This window comes from Etheostoma spectabile, chromosome 3 (genome assembly GCF_008692095.1).
Source record: "Etheostoma spectabile isolate EspeVRDwgs_2016 chromosome 3, UIUC_Espe_1.0, whole genome shotgun sequence".
Classification (NCBI taxonomy): Eukaryota; Metazoa; Chordata; class Actinopteri; order Perciformes; family Percidae; genus Etheostoma; species Etheostoma spectabile.
Window position 1 is genome coordinate 20131311 of NC_045735.1, and position 27332 is coordinate 20158642.

General features: G+C 41.5%; 1 protein-coding gene across 11 annotated transcripts in view; it reads right to left on the reverse strand.

Annotated features, from left to right (window-relative positions):
• Positions 1-2785: 2785 nt before the first annotated feature.
• The window catches only part of nbeab (neurobeachin b), a 286390-nt gene continuing 261843 nt past the window's right edge, over positions 2786-27332 (reverse strand). For 8 of the 11 annotated variants that reach the window (XM_032502122.1, XM_032502050.1, XM_032502075.1 and 5 more), the window contains 11 exons: positions 25523-25675; positions 22167-22334; positions 17579-17668; positions 16357-16549; positions 14894-14965; positions 14597-14752; positions 13755-13925; positions 11064-11165; positions 9618-9814; positions 8772-8923; positions 2786-4530 (listed from right to left, as the gene is read on the reverse strand). In XM_032502122.1, coding sequence (XP_032358013.1) covers positions 4440-4530; positions 8772-8923; positions 9618-9814; positions 11064-11165; positions 13755-13925; positions 14597-14752; positions 14894-14965; positions 16357-16549; positions 17579-17668; positions 22167-22334; positions 25523-25675 — 1545 coding nt within the window. In that variant the 3' untranslated portion in view covers positions 2786-4439. The remainder of the gene's footprint in view (positions 4531-8771; positions 8924-9617; positions 9815-11063; positions 11166-13754; positions 13926-14596; positions 14753-14893; positions 14966-16356; positions 16550-17578; positions 17669-22166; positions 22335-25522; positions 25676-27332) is intronic. The other 3 variants (XM_032502085.1, XM_032502056.1, XM_032502032.1) reach the window with 1 other exon arrangement.

The window sequence follows — 27332 nt, forward strand, 5'->3', positions numbered from 1 at the left end:
CGTCGTATTCACACTGCTCTGGCTTTTCAGACCCCGTTTTGGTTTGGAATCTGCGGGGTTGTGTTGCAGTTTCAACGGCCGCAAACTGAGACCTTTGGTAACACCAACGGACGGCAATGTTATGCCGCCTGATTGGGTCTCATGACATCTTGTTCCCTGGGACTAAGCTACTAACCTTACCATGGCAACTATCAGCAACGGGCGGAGTATACATGCCTCCAGTTGAAACCATGTGCCCAGTAGACGACCATGTTGCAGTTTGGGCATGTTGGTTTAAACTGATTAGTTATGCTACTGGAGCTAAAAACACTTGTGTGCATGGCAATCGTTTTTGGCAAAACTCTGCGTAAAAACCAAAATGTAGTAATGTAACTGTAGTCTGTGTCATTTCCCAATTTATTGTCTGTGGAGTAGTTCAACAGTTTTTACTTGGGGGCTTCACAGTCTCAGCACTCCAGTTTCTAGATTTGGGTGTAATTTTTGACTTAGACCACAGGAATAACTTTTGAAAAGCCTGATTTCTACAAAACTAGCACTGGTTCATTGTAGTACTCTAGAGCCCTCTGCTGGTGTATATTGTATACTGCAGAAAAGAGAACCTGCTTCATGAAGCACTTACAGTGGCTTGAATAAGTTTCAAGCCAGAATTAAAATGGTATATCCCCATATCATCACATACCCTTCACGTCTTATACTTTTCATTCTCAATGCAAATCAAACCAGCGATTAAGCTAACTGAAATAACACCATGCCAATCTCTATGTATGGTGAAGAGTACGTGATGATGTGAGGTTATTTTAATTTCAAAGGCCAAGTAAACTTTATTAGGATGCATAGTATCCTGATCCATGAAATAACTGGCCTTTAAAAATAAAAATGTGCCTGCCTCTATAAGAATTTAATATAGGGGTGTGTATACTTATGCCCCCTGTATTTTAAGGAAGAACTTATAAAACATTCATTCACAAAGAAAACTGGTGTCCTTAAAAGGTTGGATTTTCCTGAAATTTTTGAATTAAGGCAATAAGATCAATTTCCAAAAGTTGTTTTATTTTATTCCTCTTTTTAATCAACTTAAGCATGGGTGTGTAAACTTATTCAAGCCACTGTAAATGCAAAACATACAATTTCATGGTTTTGTGACATGACCGTACATTCCACTTGTTGTTCTGGTTTCAACACACGTTTGTTTAACAAAACCCAACAAATGCAACATTAAGTCGCCTTTCTGCTGACATCTAGCTCACTCTGCTAGCTCACTCTGTGCTGTGGTAGTTGAAGTTGTGGTGCATAAACTTTAGACACACTGTTTAAGAGGACTTGAGACACCGAAAAAAGACATGCTGCTAAATTACACCATCAGAATTATTTGTAATGAACAGAACTTTTTGTGTGTTGGACAACATTGTCTTGCCAACCAGTAGCATGACTCGAAGAGATTTAAGGACGCTATTGTTTGACTGTTGCTAGTCCAGCTCACCGGAGTGCTTGAGGATGATTATTGAAACACTTGATTTGTTACACGTCTGTGAGAGTGATTGTGATTCAGTGGTGGTACCGTTCAATGTCATTGGTGTGTAGTTAGTAGTAAGTGCATGTTTAGAGCCTTGGCTTGGCACACATGGATTTAAGTGCAATTAGGTGTACTGTCCAATGAGCACAGTATCAAATTTGTCCTTTTGAAATGCTGGAATGAGTTAGAATGGATCTGTTGCTTGCTGTTATTGTTGGCAGCCAACACACTTTTAGAGAGATATTAAATGTCGTAAACACAATAGTGCTTCCAGGATAACAATAACATTCTTTTTTAATATTTGTTCATGCAGTCAGTACTTTTGTTGGACTTTTTAAAACAAACATGACTAAGAAGTCTGGCTCACTAGACTGTATGTGGCGTATGCTCTCTGACCAGTTCATACATTGGTTTACCAGAGACCTAATATTCATGGATGTGAATTTCCTTCTCCCTTCATCAGAGAATGTAACCTGCATGTGTGTTAATATGCATCTTAAATCAGTTGTCCTCGCCTGTCAGATATGAAACCATTCCTCTTGTCATTGTATGTGCTGCCTTGGTGAATGCAGTTTAGTTAAGGGAGATTATAGTCATACCACGGCAAAGTTAAGACATGTACATAGCTATTTTATCTCAAATGTAATATAGCACTGCTGACTTTGTTGTAAAAGGGCTTTAAAGTTTTTGACTCAAAGGGAGGGAACCAAAAAGCACAAGGAAAGCAGGTTCGGATAGTGACTATTTGGGAATGTGTTTTGATCTGCTGTTTGTCATCTGAAAAACATGTCATGTATAAACATATAACCAAATAGAGTATGACAAATGGGTAAGATAACTAGGAATGTTTGTGGAAGGGAATGCTATATTATTCATCTGTATTCCAAGGACCTTACAAATCTAAAGAAGTTCAAAAAACACTTAAAGAAAATGTTTTTAAAAAAAAAATGTCTTAATGGTTAAAAAATATCCTACAAACAATGTACTCTGTGAAGAAATCAAACCTGGAAATAAAAAGGATTTAGTTAATTTGTCAGTCAGTGACTTATCTCCATGAGTCAGTCAGCTGTTTTTGCAAGACGTGTTGCAGCAACAAATGAAGACAGCAGGTGGCAGTCTAATCAAACTCAAGCCTAACATATTTTGAACATTTCACCTTGATTAACTTATGTATATATTTACTGAACTATAGTTATACACATTATTATGGATTAGCATTATTACATGCATGAATGCACGAGTAAAAGCTCAACAAGAAATACTCAACACTGGTATGTTTATTCACTTTTATTAAAAACAACAAAACATAATGAAAGCAGCTTAAGTTAGTTATTTTTGATATCACATTCTTTTAAACATTCGTCTTTCAAAACTTATGCAAAAGAAATACAACTAAAATATAAATCATAAGATCTTAAAATACATGAAATCAAAATGCACAGCTCAATTCCAACATTAACAAAATTGTCAACTAATTTAAATTTGCAATTATGATTTTACAGGAAAGCACAGTAATGCCTTCAGTAGCTCTTAGCATGCAAAACATTGGCTTTGGGTAGGGTGGTGACTTGAGCACCACGTGAAAATCAAAACACAAACTCAAAATGTATTTGCATATTTGTTCATTTTAAATTGTCAGCCCACAGCAACAGACTTTTCAATTTCTGCAATTAAATGTGGACACACTAGCATTCACATCACCAAAAATAGATCATTTTTAAACACTATCCTGTTCTATTATTAAATCTTTTTTTTTTTTGTCACTCAGCTGAAATCCTTAGACCTTTTCAACAACCAAGTCAAAATATTGCTTACTAATGCATGGTGTTTCAGCATGAACTGGTGTTCATGAATACAGATTTAAAATGGACGAGCAAACATTTTTGCAAAAATAGGCAAACCGAGATGCACAAGTAACAGTACTAATGTTTGCAATGCCAAACATTGGAGACAATTGTATTTTAAATGTCTTACAGCTTTACCACAAACACCTTAACAGTCATGAGATACTATCCTCCAAATATGTTTTTTGAAGACGCCTTAACAAAAAGAACAAAAGATGGATAACTTCTGTTTTGAATGTCCAACGTGAATTATTTTAAGATCTTGCAGTAAATCATTTGAATTTTTTGCCATTAATAAACAGTCCTCAATTTAATTTATCCTTTTTTTGCTGACATGATGGAAAACATTTCACAAAAGACTATGCTCACACTGAATTTCACTTTTCTTCCATACAATCAAACACAACAAATTAACAATGAAAATTGTCTTTTTACGTACACATACATCTGATCACTGTTGATAACTATGAGCAAACAATGGCCATAAACATGTATTACTAACCAACTAATATCTCAAGTCCAATGAAGACATTTTGAACATTTATACATGGCTCGTATGATGGAAATGATAGTAACATGGTGGCTAGTCTAACAGCATTTAGATCTTTATCTCAACCTTTACAGGGAAGAAACACTTTACACTGTCAATATTTACAGTACAGGATAACTTTATTTTCTAGAAAATGTTCCAAGTGAGATATGTATCTGCCATACAAATGTTGTATAAATGTTCCTAACCTTTTTGTTTTGCATTTTCAGTTTAAAACAGGAACTCAATAGCTTACATTAAGCATGTTTTATTAACTGTGTAATTGTGTTAACTTCTCCTTGTCCAGAACAGACCTGCTTGAATCAGCTGGTGTTTGGGTACAACATGAAACCAACAGAACATGCATCCAGATTGTTGAGCAACAGACACATGGCAACAGGTCTGCCTTAGAGGAGATGAACACATGTAAGCACCCTTCTTTATTAGTGTCAGTTCTGGTAATGTTCTCCAGCCCACTGCATCTTCTCCATGCTTTGTGGATCTTTAGTCTTAACACTCAGCTTTGCCTTCTTCGGTGTGGATCTGTCTCTGCTCAGTACCTGTTTTGATGCTCGTAGTGCCACCGGTTGAAATCAATGTTAAATGCCACGATACTGCCAGAGGCCATGCCTGTGATCAAAGTCCTGACGAACAACAAAACAATGGAAAAAAACATTACATTCACCGCACTAAAATGTGGAATAATAGAAAACCACAATTTCATAATTTTGGTCGTTTTGTTACATCACATGTCATTTAGCTGACACTTTTATCCAAAGCAACTTACAATTGCTATATATCAGAGGTTGCACGCCTCTGGAGCAACTAGGGGTTAGTGTCTTGCTCAGGGACACATTGGTTGAGGTATCACAGTTGGAATCAAACCCAGATCTCCCTCACTAAAGGCATGTCTGTTATCCAGTGCACCACCACCACCAATATGCGTTTTTTGTGATTTTTAAGCTACAACTTGAGTTGACCATGCACATCAAATGTGACAATTTGATTAATTATTTTACATAGTTTCTTCCTCACATAAACAGGCACTCTGGGTATGGACATTAAAAACAGTTTACATAGCTCCAAGAAATACTTTCACTAGAAATCTCTAACCGAGATTGTGGATTTCCCCTCGCAGACTTTTGGACATAGTATAACATGACTTCTTTATAACTTTTCAACATACTATACTATGACTTTATCACTTTATTCAACCAACTATACAAGTTTTTTTAATCACTTACTCTGCAAACCTAGACTGTATAAAATATGCTGAGATGCTCTCCATTCTCTTCATTGGAGGCTCTATCTAAAAAGCTCTGTCTGGTATTGCCAATTTGTTCCGCCATGGTTCATGTGTGCAACAACCACACAAAATTGCGGCAGAGAATTGCAATGGGTTGGGAACCTGAGGGTTGCCAGTTCAATTCCCCGTACGGAGCTTGGATTAGTATGTTCTGAGCATGTGTGTAATTCAGTCCTGTGGTTGTTTTTGCAATTGTCATATATATATATATATATATATATATAGTTGAAAAAGTGATAAAAACGTAATGCTATAACTTATTTGACATACTATGACTTTTCGAGATACTTTACTATGACTTCACTTTCTTCGATATACTATGTAGTATGACTTTTTTTGAACATACTATACTTTAACGTCTTTAAAATTTGCTACTGTGACTTGACAGTATAGTACGTTGAAAAAAAGGAATCCAATCCATGCTCTATATTTCAGTCCATACGGGGACTCTTATTCCCAACCCCCTAACGCTATAGCATGTCAAAAAAGGGATAAAAAGTCAGTATAGTATGTCAAAAAACTGATAACTCATTCTACAGAATGTCGATAAAATGTTATAGTATGTTGAAAAAAGCAATAAGTCATCCAAGCTCTATATTTTAGTCCGTACGGGGACCCTCTTATTCCCAACCCAACCCCCTACCAACTGAGCTACAACTACCCCTAATGCTGTAGTATGTCAAAAAAAAGGGTAGAAAAAGTCATAGATCTATAGCTCTACAGCTGCCAATCCAAGCTCCATATTTTAGTCCGTATAACCCAACTCTCTAACAACTGAGCTACAAGTAACCCTAACGTCGAAAAAAGTCTTCCAATCCTCTATATTTTAGTGTGTACGGGAACCCTTATTCCCAACCCAACTCCCCCTAATGCCATTGCATAGTATGTCAAAAAATTTTATTAAAAAAGTCATGTCTTAAAACAGGGCTGAACACATGCTCACATGACCCATCGCTCTATTGGTTCTGAGCTACCAATCAAAGCTCCATATTTTAGTCCGTATGGGGACTTGAACTGGCGACCCTCTGATTCCCAACCCAACTGCCTACCAAGTGAGCTACAACTACCCTATCACCATGGTATGTTTGCAACTGTATTAACAGAGTGAAAATTAGTACAAAATTAATTTCACCTCGTGTGATAAGAAAAGGCGGTCTGCTTTTTTCATTATGACTTTTTATCACTTTATTCTATGGCGTTTCATTTTTTTCAAAAACCTTTTAAATAGTGGTGGTGTTCAACTTTTCAATGGAATTCATACTAATGAAAACCATCCCCCACTTTTTCCAACTATCCAGTTTAGCAATTTAGCTTTTCAATATTCACACACATTTTCTAGTTTTTAAATTATATTAAGTTGTGTTCATTAATTTTCACTTATAAAAATCACTTTAGACTACAAAACAAGTTTATAAGCTAGATTTTGTATTGATGACCCGAGGCTAGGGCCGAACGATATTGTTTTAGCATCGACATTGCGATGTGCGCATGCTAGTCCCATCACAGGACGTTGGATAGATAGAGCTATTACAGTAGTTCTCTCCAAACATGTAGTTCAGCTAAAAAAAACTGCTTTGGTTGTGCTGGGTCCTCATGAGGTCTCAAAGCAGTTTGATGTCCATCATAACTTTTTTTGGTGCATGTTTGGCCATTTAAAATGATGGGTGTACTTCAAAATTAGTGCGTCAGACTGTCGGTGCATTGGGGAGGGCTCTGTAAATGAAGAGGGATTAAGAATGCGTTTGGCCACTACTGTCACAGCCATGAATGCACCAATGCGTTCTTTCTAAACCCACAGGGGCTCATGATGTAATTTCAACATTAGAAATAATACAGCCTTTTCTTTCCTGCTTTGCATTAGGACTGCAGACCAATGTCCCTCCATACATGGGGGAGTGTTTATTGTATATTGTATTCTAATTTAAAGGTTTCATTTATATAATTCAAGGAACCAACATGTATTAAGTGATAAATAATTGTGAAAATGTCTATGGTGGTAAATGAAACGAGCGGAGAAGGTCAGCAGGGGCTGTGACAGTAAATTTCGGAAGTCCTCTGTCAACTGAAGTACACCATTGAGTTCTGCAACCCCTTTGCTCGTGTCCACGGCTATAAAGTATGTAGGAAAAGCAGCTGATTTCACAGGGTCGTCTTATACTGCTACACCCCAAGGGCTTAAATGTTCAAGCAGAGAGAGCTGCTGCAGAATGCCCCTCTGTAAATGGTTCACTTATGTTACCTAATGTCAACTTACTGAGGAAAGAGATTGTAACTGAATCAATGGGGTTCTTAAAATATTTAATTAAGAGCTATGTTAAGTGGTGTTGAAAGAAATTTTAAAAATAGCATGTCATGCAGTGCTTAATTTTATAGTCCCTGATGTTATTTACAAAATGTCAGCCTCTATCTCACCGTCCTCTGCTTACCTTAACAGGTCATGCAGTCAGTCATGATGGTGCAGAATTAATTTGCTTAAGAAAGAGGCCTCTGTTTTGAACCGGACTGTAAGTGCTCAGGGGGGTTTGCCCTGTGGCTGTGAAGTGCAGCTTGAATGTTCCAACTCTAACCTCTCTTGACTGCCAGGGTCACATGATGACGTCAGGCTTATGGCCTCAGAGCGAACACTGTCGCTGTCCCGGCACCCATTAATACGACTCCTGACGAATCTTGCAGAATGCAAACGTTAAGGAAAACTGGCCAATAGATTTGTACAGTACACGTCTGATCGCTTTTGTGCTAAAATAAGTGCACTAGCAGGGGACAACTCTGGAAATGTGGTTTCTATGGCAACTGCAGGCTCTGAGGAAAAGGATGGCGGATTTTCCACTAACTAAAATGCACGTGACATGTATACTCGGAGAGTTCAATACTTATAGTACACACAAGTTGTGTTCTTTTATATTGCTCCCACACACACCATTGGATATGACTTAGTTTGTTTTACCTCAGAGTTCAAAAGATCTTTGCTTCTTTGATCTATATCTCCCTTGTGATTGGTGTAGATTTATTAAGACAAATAAGGTACAATGTCTATTTCCTGAATTCACCTCATCCGAGAACCTTATTAAAGCAGAAAATGTACCTGTATATTGGGTCCTCTAAGTTTTAGTGTGCTGTTATAAATCATAATTAAATTCTACATTAAACTACCAAGTCGTCCATTGAGATTGCTAAGCACGAACGTTGATGACAGAACGTAATTCCTGCTACACTTGTGAGGTGTTACTCGTTGCCATGCCTAACCTGACCGATGCATGTTAGGAGGGGTGGGGCACTAGTCTGGCATAGCCAGACCTATCTCCACAGCTTATTTCTTTTAACCAATGGCCTTGGGTGGTGTTGTAAGCTCCGGGTGCAGCGATGGTGCCCTCGCCGAGTAGTGTTTTAAATGTACTGTAAGCTATTGAAAGGGTTAAAAAGGACTTTGGATGATTAAAGTATAATGCATAAATTTGATGTCACCTTCAGGGGCTGCACCAAATGTTTCTGAAGGCCATTGGCTTGGACTCTCTGAGAAACTGGGCTAAATAATGAGTGGGAGACAGTTAATTAGGTTGGCTTTCTGTGGCCCGCTCTGACCTTTGATCGTGTGATAGGTCCATGGCTCGGATGCCAGCATCACAGCCAGGGTAGACGTAGAGCTGTTTGAAGTCACAGGCCTGCCACACCTCCACCACGCCATTATCCCCACCTGTGACCAGGTTGTGGCCATCACTGCTCAGGAGAATAGCCTACAGCAGGGACAGAGAAAGATTCAACATGTCACTTTAACCATAAACTGTATATAAAGAGCTTCCAACTTAAGGGAAGTTATTGTGCTGCATAATGTAACTGTGTACTGTACACAACACAAACATTTATTTGTGGAGGAAACGCATGACAACAAAGTGCCGTTTTGTACACATTTAAGACGGGTTAAGCTTTGGTGCGTAACTTTTTATTATTAATAACCGACATTCAAGCCATTCGTTGCCAAATGAGTTGCTACAAAGCTAATTAAAACTATCCGCTCCACAACTTTCTCTGGATTTCCTAATATGACTAAGTTCAGAAGATTGTGATATCCGGCGACTTTCCAGCGCAGAACCTTGAGTGAAGTTAATGATCTCTTCTCCATCCTGTTTTCATTCTCTGTAACCCCCTTGGCTACAAGCAACTGCAGGGAGGAGGGGCAGAAGGCTTGTATCATGTGGACACACCGACAGTGTTGTCATTACTTCGGATTCTTCACAACTACACGCTATAGCTTTAATATCTCCAGCAAAACATTGAACTCCTAACCATGATTCAGGCTTCTGACTTTTTTGACGACTGTTTTGCAAACTGATTCAGTATTTGAATCAAAGCGTACTATATGTACAGTACTTACATGTTTGTACATCCATAGCTCTAATGGATTATCTTGATGTAAAAAGATCAGCTTACCCTGGTGGAATCATTGACTTCCATCTGTGCCAGCAGCTTTCCATTAATGCTGAAGTTGCAGAAGCAGCCCCTCTCATAGTTGATGATGCAGTGGCCCTCACTGGACACTGAGATGAGCCGTGGGCACCGATAGTGCTCTGGCCCCTCCAGAGCCCGCAGCAGGTCCCCTGTGATGGTGTGGACCAGACATGGACCCTCTGCCAACCCAAACATGCACAGACAAGCTGTGACAAACTGTGCTCATGTAAAACATTATCAAATCAGACAATTTATTTTCTGCAGATCAATTCATAACAAGAGTTATCTCAAGACACTTTTCAGATAGAGTAGGTCTAGACCACACTCCAGAATTTACAAGGACCCAACAGTTCTAGTAGTTTCCTCCAGTTCTACAGCATGCAGAGATTCCTGGTCCTGGTTGTTTCTGGGAGGCACTTGCATGTACAGCTGGGTGATACCAATACCCATAGTCATAAATGCTGGTATTAGTATCAGTGAATATTCAATTCTATGCACAGATTCGATGCATCATTTTTCTCCCAAAGAAAATCTACTTTAAAATATGTTATTTATGTTCTGTTTTGGTTATGGCTGTCTGTCAAACTACATAATAAAAGAAAGATCTATGGCATTCATTCTCTGTAGGGATTTATTTATGTTTTAAAAAGGCTTGAACCCCAGCTAGGCCACACAACAATGATAGCACTTAGACAGTGGGGAACTTTCTATAAAATCATCTCTCCAATGCAAATAAAACCATGCCAATCTCTAGGTATGATGAAGGGTATGTGATGATGTGGGGTTATTTTAATTCCAAAGGCCGAGGGAACTTTATCAGGATGCATAGCATCCTGATCCATGAAATATCTGGCCTTTAATAATAAAAATGTGCCTGCCTCTGTGGGAATTTAACATAGGGGTGTCTTTACTTATGCCCCCTGTATTTTAAGTAAGAACATTAATTTTTTACGATACATTTTTTTATTCACAAAGAAAATTGGTACACAGTTGTTGTGATACTTAATGGTTGGATTTTTCCTAATTTTTTTTAATTAAGCCATTAAGATCAATTTCCAAAAGGATTTTTTTATTCCTCTTTTTAGTCAACTGTAGCTGGGGTTCCTATTCTCATGAGCAGCACTGTATCACATATATATAGGGTTATTAGTAAACAGCTGCTAACTATTGCTTCATAGATTTATTACAAAGTGGTACCATATATTTTTAACATACTGGTATTGGATTAGTACTCAGTATTGGATGATACGCAAGTATTGTACTAGTAAGGTATAGACACATGCAGGTCTAGAGTGTTCATTGAAACAAACACCTGTCAATCTATGTGGGTTGGTAATAGACTGGTAGCCTACAGTATGTATACCAATCCATCCCTGACCTCCTCTCTGATAAAAATAACATTAAAGGGAGACAGGAGAGTACACTAACCTTTGGCTCCGCTGATGACCAGGCCCAGCTCTGCGCAGACTGACACACACACAACTTCTTGGTCATGGCCCGTCAAAACTGCTCGTGGTGCTGGGTAGTCACCTAAAAGATGACACGTACATCATAAACAGTTGACTTGGTTGATCGTCTGACTCTGAAACCATCATCTAAACAATCAGAATACCTGAGCAGGTATTCTAAATTCTGAACTGGGATTTCTGTGCAATGGTCTACAACATAACTACCACACGTTCATCAGGCAATAAAATCAAAGAAACACAAGCACGGTGATTGTGACAGACATCTGCTAGCAGGGAGGTCCCTTTGAATTGTCATGTAAATGCAGGGATGCCCACTGATGGCAGCCACGCCACTTGATTTCATTCCGTGTGTCACATGATTGATGATGGCCAGGGGCGAGGTTAGTGAGGGGAGTTGCACAACACCCGGAGGCAACCTCTAGTCTCACTCTGAAAAGGCACTGATCACCCATACTGAATCAACCCACATCATGTCCCTAACTACTGCAGTGTCTTATTGAGAGTCAAACCCGTTAAATCCATCAATAAATGAATATAAACAGTGGAAATGATCTGCATTTAACAACAAAGAAAGTAATGCAGACCAAATGCAGCCAATGAGAAGCAGAGAAACTGCCCAAAATGTACATTTACATGTAAGTATTAAAACATAACAGAGAGAGGGGTAGATAAGAATTCTGAGTCAACAAAAAATGCTTTAGGCACCCAAATTGGTGTTTAATTTAATTTATATTTGGTTTTATTATTTTATAAATAAAATAATCCTACTGCAGTTTGCGTGGGCCCTTAGTATTCACCACCTCTGAGTCCACTAGTGATGGCAAACTTAAGTCAAACATTAAATGCTCACTATGTGGCTGCTGGCGTCCACACGAGACTCACAAGTTCAGTGAAAGTTTCTCTATCCACCTCGATGACAGTAACGTCCAGATAGATGATGTGGACATGTGTCAGACTGCTCTCCTTCTCCTCTCTTATTCCCCCCCCTCCCCAGCGTATCACCTCTGCAGCTGTAGCGGTCCAGTCAGTGAGCTGGACTGTGATCGATGCACCACAGTCCCTTAGAGACCAGGAACCTGAGCAGCCCTGTCAGTCCCAGCACCCACTGCTGAGGGAAGCTGAATAGGACAAGTGTCAGAAAAAGCCTCCAGGGGGGAAAAAGGGACCTTATGCGGCTCACCTACCCGACAAAAGATTCAATCAGCCTGTACCTCGTACCCCCCCCCTCTCCTAACCCTTGGGACGAGACCAAGTCAGCCACCACAATTACCCGGTGCAAATATCCCCTTGCACCGGTGTGTTGGGCCGAGCCTGAGAGGCAGGGCCATGATTGAGCTGGAAGTTATTTTAATTATTACACATTTAAGACATATGCAGCCTTTTCGGGTGCGGGGGAAATCAATTTCTTTGGCATGCCACGCAGTGATCCAGAAGGCTGCTGCTACATATTCACACAACCTTCAACCAGCATTATAGAAAATATAATAGGCATGAAATCATCAGAATGAGACTGGTGGAGAGGATTGTTCAATGATGAATAAGGAAACAAGTCCGGGAATAAAGAGGACTTTGGTGCTCTGTGTGGTATGTGACATTCATTTGAGGGCTTCGAGTGTGAAAATATAAAAGGTCGGTGGTGGTTTATCCCTGAGGATCTTTGTAAATGACTTTTAGCTGATACCTCTGCACGCCCCCTCCAGGATCCCACAGCGTTATTTCTCTGCATTCCTAAAGCAAGCCAGATTATTATCTGCTGCCTCCACAATGTTTCTGAAATGACGACGTATTGACGACATATTGATAAGACATTGGAAGTGATTTGACTGAGTGAAAACGCATCCTGTCTTTTATTTGTTGAGATGAGCTATGTAGTTTCCTTCCCTTTTTGTCCATGGCAGATGCATTGTAAGCACTTGTAGTGTGAATATCAGGGGAATACTGTTTTCCTGCTGCAGTAACACAAGTGCTATTGCCCCTTGCTAATTGGAGGCAACCGAGCTGAAATTCTTAATTAACTGTCGGAGCCTCGGTGAAGTTAATTAGAGAACACTCACAACTAATCTGGAGCTCCTAGAATCTGTAACAATTGGAAACATGAGATCTTCTAACACACACACACAAACACACTGTATTGTCATCCAGAAATAAAATAATTAATAATAAACTCCTCCTCGTCTTCAGTTTTTCTTTCCCACACCATATATGGTGCTCCTCCTTGTACAGCACTGTGATGTCTGTTTCCCCTAACCTGATGAATTGTTTTGAACACAGCCAATCAGTGAGAATGAGCAACTAAATGAACTGAGCAGCAGAAATCACACACTGGGGTCTACTATTTTGAAAGCCAAGACATCTGGAGTCTTCTACTTGAAAGCAGAACAGCTTAATGCAATAAATCACACTAATATATCACAACTACAGTGCAGATACATTATCTTCTCCGTGTCTCTCCACATTATTTGATTTCTAGGGTAGAAAGCATTTTTTCCAGTGTTGATCAAAGGCTCTTTTTGAATATACTAACAATGAACTCATGCACCTATACAGACTTATACGAGAGCAGGTGATATACTAATAGAAATATCCGTGTAACTTTGTTGAGAAGGCAATGCTACTGTGTATACTGAGTATGTGTGTGTACTTTACTTACTGTTATTGGGGTTGTCGCCGATAATATGGTGCCGTCCACTCCAGTACCACAGCAGAAGTGTAGCATCCCTGGACCCAGAGACGATGTAGCAGTCTCCTCCGATGTAAGACTCGGATCTGGCCAGACATGTCACTACGTCCCAGTGGCCAAAAACTATCTGGGTCAGCTTGCCTAAATGAAAAAATACCCACAAATGTTTTTGATGTTGGCAAAAACTGTTAAGTCAGAAGTTCCTGAAATGCGACATAATAAAACTACTCCCGCTGTTCTGAAAGCCCCACTGACTGTGAGGGAGTATTGTTTGGAATAGTGAAAAATGTTTTCAGTATGGTTAAATCAGTGGGTCCCAGCCTTTTGGGCTTGTGACCTCTTCAAATAAAACGTCTGCCTGTGACCCGTCATTACAGATTAAGGCTTTAGTGTGGACAGGGTGAGGCAGTTCAACCCACAAGAGTGATTTTTCTCTCTTGGTTTGTAATGTTTGAAGGATTTTTAAAGGCCAGAATAGGTCGAAGTATCCAGTATTTCATAAGAGAAAAGAAACAGACTTTTTTCTTATCCATTCAATCCTCTTGTGAAATCCCTCGCAACCCCCAAGTTTGGACATTAAATGCAGCTTGTCAAAATGTAGTAAATTATGGTCTTGTTGCCACTGAGTCATTATCAATAGAAAAGAAATTAGTAGAAATGAGTCCCAGCGTGTTACAGTACAGTTATCACTTTCTCTACAAGGCTTGTCAGGAGAGAACAGCAACAAGACTGTATAATTCCCATTATAGCGCTCGGTCCTCCACACGTCAGTGCACACCTCTATAGGAAATAGAGTTTACACTGTAACCTACCTGTCTCGGAGGAGTACACACGAAAGCTCTTGTCCCAGAAGCCACACACCAGTATGTAGCGGTTGTCAGCTGTCACCACAAAACAGTGTGTGGTGATTTGGATGCTCTGGTCCACTAGGTCTGTGATCTGGCGCTTGTTGCTTCCAGTATTGTTGGCTGTTGGGAATAAAACAGAACAGAACTTGTGTTATTAAGTTATTAAGACCCTTCCAGCTAAAACCGAGCATGTAAAAGCCAGTGGTGAACTTTCTTGCTTCAAAGCTGTATTTTTCATTCAAAACAAGGACGCCTACTCACCAACCAGAGAGTCCATCTCTATAGGCAGGTGATGGGCCTGCTCAAGAGAGTAGCCTGGTGCTCCCCGGAGACCTGGATACAGGCAGGGAAACATAAGTATATTAACAATTGAGGCTATTTCTCACCTCTGCACGTGTGCATTCTTACACACAGACCCCATCAGGTCCATCAGAAAGTAGTGTAGATTAACACAAGTACAGTCCATTTCCAGGATAGAGCCTAAGATGTCATGCTTTGCCCCTCAGAATATGTCCGACTGGTTTGGGGATCGCTGTGGACGAAATACACCAAGCGATACACTTTGTGTTCAGCCAATTTAATAAGCTCATGTTACTGTGTTGTCTAAACAGTTAATGAGTTTTGCAAGGTGCAAATGTTCCACCAAAACTAGTTTGTGCCCGGGACTATCTGCAGAGCCACCATGACTGCTTATGGAACCTGGCGCCGCCCAGGACGATTGTGATTGGTTTAAAGAAATGCAAACAACCCAGAGCATTTTTTTCTGCCTATCCCAGAATGTACTGCACCTGTGGTGTAACCAAACTTTACTCCACAGCGGTGTGACACTTGACTGATAATTTATGGTAAATGTCTTTTTATAGCCAAAGGTTTTATTGTTATTATTATTAGTACTGTTAATATTGTTACCTTTATACTGTCTTTTTTCTCCCTATACTGTATTTTTCTTACTGAAAACTGATGCTGGAAATTTCCATATCCTTGCGGGAGTCATCCTAAAAGGATTAATAAAGAGAAGTCTAAGTCTAAGTTTTGTGGACTAAAGTCTGGCAATGCGAGACTAATTAGAAAGATTTCTGTCTTTCTTGCTGGGCTTTACTTGTATAGTGTCAAACAGAATGGAGACATCTCATCCGTGCAATCTGTATCTGGAGCCAGTTTTGAAACAGCAACACATCTGAAAATATGGAGACCTTATTATCATCGTTATTCTGAAAAAGCCAAACCACATTTCCGTCCTCTCCGACAGGATGGCAAGGGTGCTGCAGCTGTGTTCATTAGTGTGGGAGCAGCCAGAGCAGCCACACAGTGCCGCCTCTTTGGTCCTGGGCTCAGTGTGTCTCTACAGTGACAGATGGGGACGTGTGAGGAGAATGTGGTGCAGTTGCGGCCTAATTTCCTAGTAACCATTGCTTTGGCCCTCTGACCCTGAGGTGAGGCTGATTCTCAGGGAGGGGCTTGGTGGGTAATGTTGTTCACACATGTCTGAAAAGGAACATGTGGAAACACTCATGGTCAGCTTACCTAGGAGGTGCTAGCCTCTCACACAGCCAGCTGGCTACAGCTCTATTATGAGTGGTGGGCAGGTTTGTGTGTGATGGTGATGAAGTGATTTTACAGGGCCGCTGCTGTGGTAGGTATCGCATGAGGTGTGGCACTTTTTTTTTTTACGAGGGGGATATGATTGAACACATCACCTGCCATGTGTGTTGAGCTCCACTCACCGACGGTGTTGTGCCATCGGTTGACAGCGAATACGCGGCTGCAGGTGACGGTGACCACGGCAGGTATGGTGAGGTGGGGCAGGGTGTTGGCGGCCACGTGCGTTACCGGCGAATTGGACGGAAACTTCAACACCATGATGACGTCCTGCTGCATCTGGTCCTTGAACATGAGAGGACTCTGTGGAAGGAAACACTATTGAGTAGAAGAGAGGGAAGACGGAGTGTAAAAGGATGAAGGGATGCAATGGCGGGAGGAGGAGTAGTACAAGGACAGTGGAGCAGGAAGAGGAAGGGGGCGCAGCCGGAAGGCAGAGGGATGTAGAAGATGACATGGGAGAAAAAGAATGGAAAGAGGCAATTAGTGTGGAGGTTGGAGGAAAAACTAGGTTCAGACACACAGTCAGACGAGGGACTGGTCAGACAAGGGAAAGACACAACTGGGATGGAGTAGGCTGTACACGTGAGATGGTGCGTACATGACACACATGTATCAGAAAGACTTTGGTCCACAAAGAAGGAGCATTACATTTTCTTTTTAAAAGACGTGCTTATTTCACCACTGTAAAACGCAGCTCAACCTTAACAAGCCTGGATTAAAGTTCAAGTGTAGCAGGTGTAAAAGCAATGGAGGACACAGTGATCCTGTGAGTGAGTTTTGAACCAGTTTCAGCTCTCATCTTTGTCCTTAATTTTAGTGGCTTTTGACAGAAATGGATGAAAACATGTACATCTGTGGCAAAAGGAGAAAACTTCACTAAAAGGTCTCAAAGGAATCTGCCTTACAAAGTGTCTTGAAGGGAGAGAAAAGCAGAGAGAGCCATGTCGGGATAATGAGGGCTAGGCTGACTATTACATGGATTAGACAGGGAAGAGCAGCTTACAGCAGAGAGAGGGAAGCCTCTAGGCCAGTAGGGAGCACTCTTCCCTTTACACCACACTGCTAGTAGGCAGTAACAGCTATAAAAGAAAAGTGTTGTCTGTCTGTGACCTACATGAGGTAAGGGTTAGGGTTAGGCTGTGAAATAGTTACATAACAGAGTGGATTGAAGGCAATAGGAAGAAAGAAAGAAATCAGGGACATCTATTTTAATCTTGTGACTACCTACAAATACAGGCCCCGCAAACCCACACCATTCAATCTTGCACAGGTCCACACATCGTCTCTCACACACACCAACACCAGAGGTGCAGGGAATTTTCCCAGCATGCACGTTGCTCTCACCAGGTGCATGGCAGAGCTGCGTGGAGGATGTGGCTCAATAAGCAACTGAGATGGCGTCTGTCCAAAGCTCTGGATCTGGGCCTCTGTGGCCTGCGGGAGAGAGAGAGAGAGACGAGAAGGAGAGAGAAAGAGAGAGAGAGAGAGAGCGGCTGTCACAATCAATATGCATCAAAGTGATGGGTCAATGCGTTACTTGACAATGCAAGCAAATCCTAACTCAGCCGTGCCTCTGAGGAAAGGGGGAGGTAAAGGGAAAGGGGAGCACTCCCAATCCGCCTGGGTGCTCCCCCTTCCCCCCACAGCCTGCAGAGTCATCCAAGTGTTAGTATGGAAGAGACAAGCCTTTTCCTATTAACATGCTTCAGTTAACCATTCCCATTTCCAGGCGCAGGGGCCCCCACTGCATAAATGTTAACCTGGAGTGACATCCAGCTAGGACTGCAGCAGGCCGGCCTGTTTTTAGATGTTATTGTGCTTGAAACAAAGGGGAAAAGCATATCCATGCACACAAACATACGTAGGAAACAGAGGCACAAAATCACACAAGCAGTCCGAGATAATTTGGCAGAGGAACCTTGATGAAGGATGATTTATGGGGTACAAAATCGGAGTATGGATTCTGGTGACGCACCCTGAGTACAGGAAAGAAAGAAAAAAACACACCGGAGGAGTCTCAACTATCATTAGAAAATAACTTCCATTTAAATAGACAAAAGATTAGCTTCGGCTCAAGTGAGTGAGGGGAAAAACAAGCAGTACGAGCTGCTGAGCTTGACTGAAAGTGGGGCACTCCACGGTGGGAGTGATTGATGTGACTGGAGCCACTTCCACCATCAGAGGGGAGCTTGTAGATGTCCGTCAATGCCACTGTGCACAATGGAACATGCATCGCTCAGCCTTTCGCCCGCCCTTCTGGCTGCCTGGCTGACTAGCCTTCATTTTCCCCCGCCTGTACACCCCGCTCACAATCAAAAGGACCTATTGGGCAGCACATGCCACAGAGGGAGATGTGGCAAGGGAAGTTTGGAGGTGATACTGAATCAGGACAGGCCACCTGCAAGCCAAACAGTCGCCTCCACCAACACCCCCCGGTCACTTCCTATCTTCCACAGCACCAAAAAAGGCGCTGTCCACAGCAGTGAAAGTGTTCATGGGAGTTTGTGAGCACATTTGGCAACCATTAAGTGCTAGTCAGTGTTTCTTTACAACGCAGTCCGTCAAGTAATAAGCAACTGACATTATGGCTTTTTAAGGTTAGGTTTGGGGTGAGGGTCACAATGTCTGTTCAAATAAAGAAATTTGATACAAAGATCAGAAAGGCAAAGGAGGCCATGTGGACAACATCACCATATTTCTTGTGCTGATTCTATTACCAGGGAAACAGGGCTGCTGTATGTCCAATTTTGGTATTCTTAGACAACCTTGATGCCCAACAACTGTTTCCAGAGTGCAAGGGGAGGGTGTGTGGGTGTGTGTGTGGGGGGGGGTGTGTGTGTGTCTGCGTGTGTTTTGAGGGAAGGGGGGTCTGACTTGTTGAAGGTTAACTAAAGATTATGTTCTGGATAATCCGAATGTGTCAATATTCTCTCAGGTGCTTCCACACTAATCCTCTCTGAGGTATGTCACAAACATATCTCTCTCTCAGTCTGGGATGGGGAGCACTTAACAGGCACTTCATTAGTTTAAGTCAGTTCAGACTCTGTTTTTTGGCTGATAAGTGACACTTATTGCCAAAGCCATCTGGATGATCTCCCCTCCCAGCAACACGCGCCTTGCTTGGTTGAGCACCAAACATCCATCATAACACACAGTGTCTGCCTGTAGGACTTTGTTCGCATCTGATTTGGGCAAAAATGCTTCAAAGGTGAGTGGCTGGCTGCATCTCTCTCTAACTGCTGCCTGGTTCCAAAACTGGTGACAGAGAGGCTGGGTGGAGCACCCCCACCCCCCCCAACAGCGTCCTCCAGTGCACTCATGCAATGCAGCAGCACAACAGCTCTGTCAGACAGAATGCAAACACGGCCTCGCCGTGACCCACTAAGCAGCGTGGGAGCACGCTGAGTCACGCCACCTGAGTTCAGCGGCGGCAACTACAAATATGAAGCTGCTTCACCTTTCACCTTTTGACTGACTCGGGAGATTACAGAAGCAAATTGCTTTCAATAAGCACTATGGGATTTTAAGTAGTATAAACCGATTACAAAAACAGATCACAGTAGCACTGAAACAACCCAGACACGCAGAAACCAACTCTTAATGTAATTGCGGTCTTCCTTTCCCACGTGGCGACACTCCGGCCCATCCTGGCCAATGGAAATGTGGTTAAGAAAAGCTTTTCTGGATTTATTTAAATCCTTAAGTACTAACAACAAATTAGCCTGAGGGTGTTTCTTGAGTGACAGCGGGAGTTGACATGTGCACTACTGTACGAGGGAGCAGAAATGTCTCAAATGACGTGTCCACCAGCAGCTGACTGTCTCTAAAGCAGTCATCTTCAATGGCAATGCACACATACTCTTTATTCTATGTGATACATATGAAGGACGTTTCTTATTATTAAGGTCAAGCATTTAAAGACTTGTGTCCCGTCACTATGAGAATATCAAGTTGAAATCAATTTGAAAATGGTAGTATATCTCAGCTGCTTCAAACCCTTCGATGGCTAGCCACATCACACTTTGTTGTCTTTGTCGATTGAGAAGGGGGCGGGAGGGGCAGTGGCAGCTGAGGAGGAATGGAGTCCCACTGATGAATAATTTGTCTGTTTACTTGTGAGTGACTCAGCGGGGTTTGAATCAAGGGGTTACTGTCATGTTTGTCCATAAGAGAAGGCTGTCAGGAGGAGCATCACATCGGAGGACTGCTGTTCTGGCAGTGTGCCCAGTAGAGCTGTCACCGCGCCCTCACCCAGAGGCCCGGCGGCGTGTCAGAGGGTGTCATCATTTCCTTTCTGACACACGGGCGGAAATTATCTCTCATGACCTCTAATTTATTGACATTTCAAATGCCTTAATTGTTATGACTAATGCTGGATGTGCAGTTTCACCTGTCAGGCTCACAATGAATCAATACCCCGGAGTCAATCGTCACATTTCAGGAGAGGTCTTAGCGAGACATTCATTGGGAACTTTTCCATGCTCCACCTCACCGGCTCAGAGAGACAGCTCGCAGACAGGAGGCGTGGTAACCATGGTACGATAAATCCTGCAGGAAATCACCTACAAAATGATCATAATGATATAGACTCTGCAGGAATATTGTTCTTAACTTAACTTCTTAATCTTAACATAAATGAAATCAGCAGAGCATTAAAGTACAATACACCTGTTGTAATCTGCCTGGAGAAATACTGTTATTTTCTTCAGGTTTGTTGAAAAATTATCGATTTCGGAATAAATCTTATCTTATTGCTTATATGCAAGGAAATCAAATGACTGTTTAACAGACTTTTTCATAATGCATTTCAGGATACTGCTTGGTTTTAGTATATGGGAGTTAGATATACAAAGTTATTCTATATGTTAAAGGGAGAGGAAGAATGCATCGGGAATGAGCAACATGATTATAGGTATGAAAGCTCGTCGTAATTAGTGCCCATCATATCAGCATTACATCAGTCGCAATTAGCCGAGCCGATTTCTCTCTTCAGCAGAAATACATTCACATGTCACAATGGCGACTACATCAACTGGGCGCACAATTAGGGAGTCTGAGTAGCAGCAACTAACTAACAGTACTGTCATCTCTCAGGGTAATAGTAGTAGGTGGTGTAAGACAGCTAAAAAAATCCCTCAGCTGGATGAAAAATAATTTTAAAAAAGGCATCACCTTAATCTTTCTCAAAATGATGAAAAACAAACCTCTCACAGTTTCGTTTGGTAATTAGATGGGCCAAATCTTCAGCAGGTGATTTGCATAGTGGTCACTTGATAAATAAAGGCGCCCCTGGAAGTGACAGTATATAAATGACTTGTTTTGCAGACGGCAGATGGTGGATATCACAGCGAGAGACAAGCTCAAACTGGAAAGTATCACAATGCACGCCAGCTGCTGCAGTCTCAGGTCCCCTTTCTCCTCTCCGCAATTAAGCTATTCACGAGTCGTACGGCCGAGCTCATAGATATTCAATTAATTCGTTAAGAACAAGAGGATGCACTCCCTTGTCTATTGACTGAGTGACCTTAGTTGATTGATCAAAGAGCTCAGTCAGATTCATTGATCGGATTAAAGGAAGGAACATACAGTACGTTCAGCGCGAGGAATCCTGACGTTAAAGGATCTATGAATTATGTGGACGTATATTAAAAGATTCTGTTTATCTGAGAGAGGGAAAATGAATAACCCTTGTCATCAGAAAATGGCGTTAATCTCAAAGCAAACTCCATGAGTCAGCAGCTCTGCCAAATTCTCTCACGGCTTACATTTGCATGACACAATAATTGATTGACAGATGCATGATATGAATGCTCCCGGAGCTCCAACACATGCCAGGACAAATAGAGACAGGAAGTTGTGCCTATGTTAAATGAGAAGGGGAGGGGGTGGGGGGCGGTGGGGCTTTGTCTCCATGGCAATGTGTGTGCCTTACCTCTCTGAGCGGAGGGTCGGTGATACTGTCCAGCTTGACGGAGCCCTCGTAAGTCAGGTAGTGAAAGACGTTGAGGGCACGCACCGCCTCCGGGCCTCGCTGCTTGTAGCCGAAAATAAGGTCAATCCACTGATGCAGCTGACATGACACAAACTCGCTTTCCAGGGCCTGTGAGCGGAGTGCAGGGCAATTAGAGGTGAGAGGCATACCAGCAGCACACGGGCCAGAAGACACAACACAAATTGTACTTCCACACAACACTGAACACAACAAAACACAGCCTACTTTACTGTGAACGGCTCACCTACCAGGCAACACCGCACAGCAAACATCACAAAACTAATTAAGAGTACTGTGAGGGGAAAATGACTGGCATTCAGTTGCATAAAGATAAATATTTAACCTGTTTTAGAGTGTATAAATATTACAAGAGAAAAAAAAAGAGACAGGAGCTGCATCCCTTCCTTTTAATATAATCAGCTAACTCAGGACATATCACATTTCTCTGTCTACTTAAAATACAGTCCGACTATCTTTGCATGGAGACAAAGAAATTGGTTCAATGCTAACAGGGATCTAATTTGATGTGAAACCATTCGCAGCAGCAACATTGATAAATTACTTGTGAGTGTGGAGAGGGAGACGTGATTTCTTGTGGGAGTGTTAGTGAGAGATTTGGGATGGGATTTAAGGCTGATAACTCTTATAAATATACCTATGGAAGCCATGCAGTGGGGGTTTGATGTATTATTCCACAATACAGTATAATATAATTCCCATGCATGCTGGTGTTAGGCTTTGCTGGAGGAATTTACACTCCTCCCCTCGCGTCAGGAATAACAGCCATTACCAACAAAGCCTGCTCGAGCACACAGAGGCAGAGTTTGCCACAGGGCATATCACTTCAATTGAAAGTGGCACATGCAAAGATGGGAAGTGGGAGGGAGGGAGTGAGGGAGAAAGAGAAGGATGGAGGGGGAAAAAAAAAGAGGAAGAGTGAGACAGAGGGTGAGGCGGGGAGAGATATTCACTGACAGAAATGAAATAATAGAGGAAGCAAGAGTGTGGGCTAGCTAGGGAACAGAACAAAAGAAAGACAAAAAGAAGGGAGGCAGAGGACTGTGATTTTGTGGGCGTGTGACTCCACTGGTCTGCGAATGGAACAATGCAAGGCAAAATCACACATGTATCCTTCAACAGTGAGAAAATATCCACTGTAATCCTTTTTTTCCCCCCCCAGCCATCCTCTCTCCTTGTTTTGGAGATGCAGGCATTGCCGTGACAACTCCCAGCCTTACGAGCCGGATGGAGCTGGACCAGGCGGTGGGGGTAGAGCACGGGGAAAGGTCACCTCCATGAGACCAGCCCTGCCCTGTCACTCCAGCTGAAAAGGTCAAGTGTGTTCCCAGAGCCTCTTTCTACCTCTGGTCCAAAAACACTGTGGCCCCCAAACCTCCGGATACATAACATGCATGGAACTTTGTGTCGGCATTATTGAAGTTTGTATGCTTTTAAGAAGGAGCTACTCATCAGGCCTTAATTTATTAGTAAGTGGAGTCATACCATAGAGGATTTTTTTTTCTCATGTAAAATGTTTTTATATTTCACATGGGCTTTTTTTGTAAGAGCCTTTATGAATGTTAAAAATTGAAGGAAAGCAAAAAGACTTCTGGGTATCGAAGACTGTATTCGCCAAAATAATCAGCACTTGCCTATATTTGGAATCAGCATCATGCAGCTTTTTTTTCAGCTTTAACACACTGACTTTATCTTTAATGTTAAAACCCAATGTGGATATGTATTCAAAATGCATCTGCACAGTTCTAAGCCCATGCACTGTAGTTTTGAGTGAAATTGAGTTTCTACAGTAAGCGATTCCAGATCAAAGGGAGAACAGACTTTATCGGACAGCAGGAGATTGGGTTAGATCTCCGTGTCTTTGTCCGTGCTGTTCCTGGAACCTGCTGGGAGTTGTGGACCACATGTTGATAGGCAATGTGTATTAAACATGCAAACGTTCACACACACACACACATATGCGCACGGAAAGGGCCCCGCACGCTGCCAAAGTGATGAGGCCCGGCATTACAGCAGGTAACACTGTAGGGCAAACTAGCCCTGGGTCCTGTCCTTCAGTGACATCACAGGGGTCAGGGGTACTGTGTTAGTATTGAGCGTTGCACTTTATTAGATGCTTCATGAATACGTCAAGGAGACACAGATGCACGGGAAGGTTAGCAGGAAGAGTGGGAAATGGATGTCTTTGCGGATGTGAGGAGGCGGCAGAAAAGCTAAAAGTAAATCATCCATTTTAAAAATACATCTAAACGATATCATCCCAACCTATAATAGATTCTCAGTATAGTAGTACAGTATATTGCCGCTAAATCAATGCTATTGGTGGCCTTTACGTCTGTGAGTTTGTGCAGCTTCTCTAAAAGGCTCCGACAGCTTCGACGTCGCACGGACCGCTACAAGAAATCATTCCTACCACAGGCAATACAACCTTTTAACACTTTATCATCACTGAGTGGTAGATTACACTCACAGACATCACAATACTGCACTAAGTGCAATTTGCACAATAGGTTTATCTACATATTTATCATTACTAGGTAAGCAGTTGCACAATTTGTACTCCCAACTTGCATATGTTTAAATATTTGTTCTTGTATTTTATCCTATTATTCAATGTATATTATATGTATGCATATTCATTCATTGGTATTTATGGTCTGTGCTGTGTGACTGATATTTTGCCGCTGTAGAACTATAATTTCCCATTTTTTTGGGTTCAATACATATCTATCTATCTATCTATCTATCTATCTTTACAAATAATCAGTGTCAAGGCAATTTTATATGACTTCATCAAAGGTCAATAGCCCTATATAATATTTTCAAATTAGCTTTTTCCATTTCCTTTGTTTTAGCCCAAAAGCGAATATATACTGTACATGTTATGTGTATTACAAGTACAAAAAAACCACCATAGTATGTAACATGACAGGAGGCAGTGTGCTGCCATATACTTTACTGCACTTTGTGAGAATAAGGATGGCCTCTGCTGGATAGTATAGCATATAGAAGAATATATAAATATACCTAATGAAATTAATCCTTACTACTTATCATCTTTATAAAATTACAAATGGTCAGAATAGTTTTAATGTCTATAAGTGTCATAATTGGCAAGGAATAAAAGGAGGAGAAAGTAAAAATGATGGTGAAAATTTTTGGTCAATAAGGTTTTAATATTGACTGAAGATTTTTATCCGGATTATAAGAGAAGTACTATCATACACAGGTATAATTTGAGCTAGGGTAACTATACCATTTAGCGGCCTAAACCTTACCATCCTGTTGATCCTAACAAGGTCTTCAGGCTTCTTGGCCCAGGCTGGCAAGTCCACGTCACAGACCATGGTCCTGTCCTCCCTCATTCCCAGATGGTAGCCGTTGCTGTTAACGAACATCTCCGGGAGGTAGTAGAACTCAGGAATCAGTTCCTGTGTTTAAAAGAAAGAGAGATGTTTACGACAAGACACGTCTAACACCATAGTTTTCAGCATATAATCGCCCGACAATTCCATTAAGTGGAAGAAATAACATATGTGAGGACAGAGGCACGGAAAGCTGAGAAAAAAGGCTTTGTATCCCACTGAGATGAAGTGAGAATTCAAGGGGAAAGGTAACACAAACAAACCCAACAGCAGGCCACGAGAAGGCGCTGAGAGGTGCTAGTCCAGTTATTCCAGGCAGAAGTGTTAGGAGTGTTAAATGAAAGTGGAACTGAGTTGGAGTTTTCTCCCTGGTCTCCTGTGATGGGGTCATGACCTCGCAGCAGAGGGGAAGTCAGCATGGTAAAGGAGCCCCTACATTAAACCCGAAGTGGATCCATACATTGAAGAAGAGAGCAAAATATTTTGAGAAAAGCATATTTCTGAAGGAATTTCTCCTGTGTTGAATGAACATGCTGGTTTTTATTTAATTTTTAACCCCTTAAGTACACATCATTTCTCACCTTCCAGGCAAAAGAAATAAGACATAACGCGCTGAACTCACATTGGAACTACTACGACTAGGTGCTGGATCCTCAGTTTGGATAACAATATATAAAAAGGTAATTTGGATTGAATTTGAGTGCTGTCCAAATTACCTTTATTGTTACCTTCCAGGCAATCATTGATACGTCATGAACATTAACTTGCAAAGAGCTTTCTTGAGATAGGTTATCCAATACAGTGAACATTTTAATGCCTTTATCTTTTATCTGAGTTACAGATAGAGATTGTTAAAAACAAAAAAACAAAAAAACTCTCATTCGTGTTTGCTTATTATTTGTCTTCTGGGTTTGTTTTCCAGCTTTCGCAATGCTCTTTGGCAGCTAACTCTGAAATGTAGACATGCTATCCTTGAAAGCAAGAACATTTGGACAGACAGCACTTGCTTCCAAAAATAAGAAGAAAGGCGATGCAATTGAATGATGACAAAAACTGTCATAGCAATCTGAAATTAAATGGTGGCTTCCTGGATGTCAAGCAGTCAATCCAAAAAACTGTGGCATGCTTTGACTAGGCAATGGGCTGAAAATGCAAAACTACAGACATGGTCATTTAAGATTATTATTATTATTTTTTTAATATGGCATTTGCAACATAAATGACTGTACACCATTTCTGTGATTCTGCAGTCCCCATTCTGACCCTTTATCCTTCTAATCATACAGCTAAGAAGGGATGAGTGAGCAAAGCCTCTCCACAATGAGACATATGCACACGAGGAATGTAGCTCCTCCACTCTGTCCTCATTAGAAAATATACACTCACGGCAAGTTAAATGCTGTTGTCTGTCTCTTGGCCTGAGAATATAAAGGAGGGTGCAAGACACTATTTTAACTCCTTGCTTGTTTAATAAATGCAGCGTTTGTCAGATTCAGTGGTACTATTGTGTTTTATACTGCCTATGGGATACATAACATGACGAGCTTTTGGGCCCCCATAAATCACTGGGTTTTGATAGAGCGAGTTAGCATGACATGGTACAGGCCTATAACCCCGCCGGTCTGCTGTTGGTCACGTTTCACCCTCCGCACACGACAGGGGAACAGAGTAAAGTAGCCATTCCTCTCCGTTTCCCTCGGTCTCTCTTACATACACACAACCA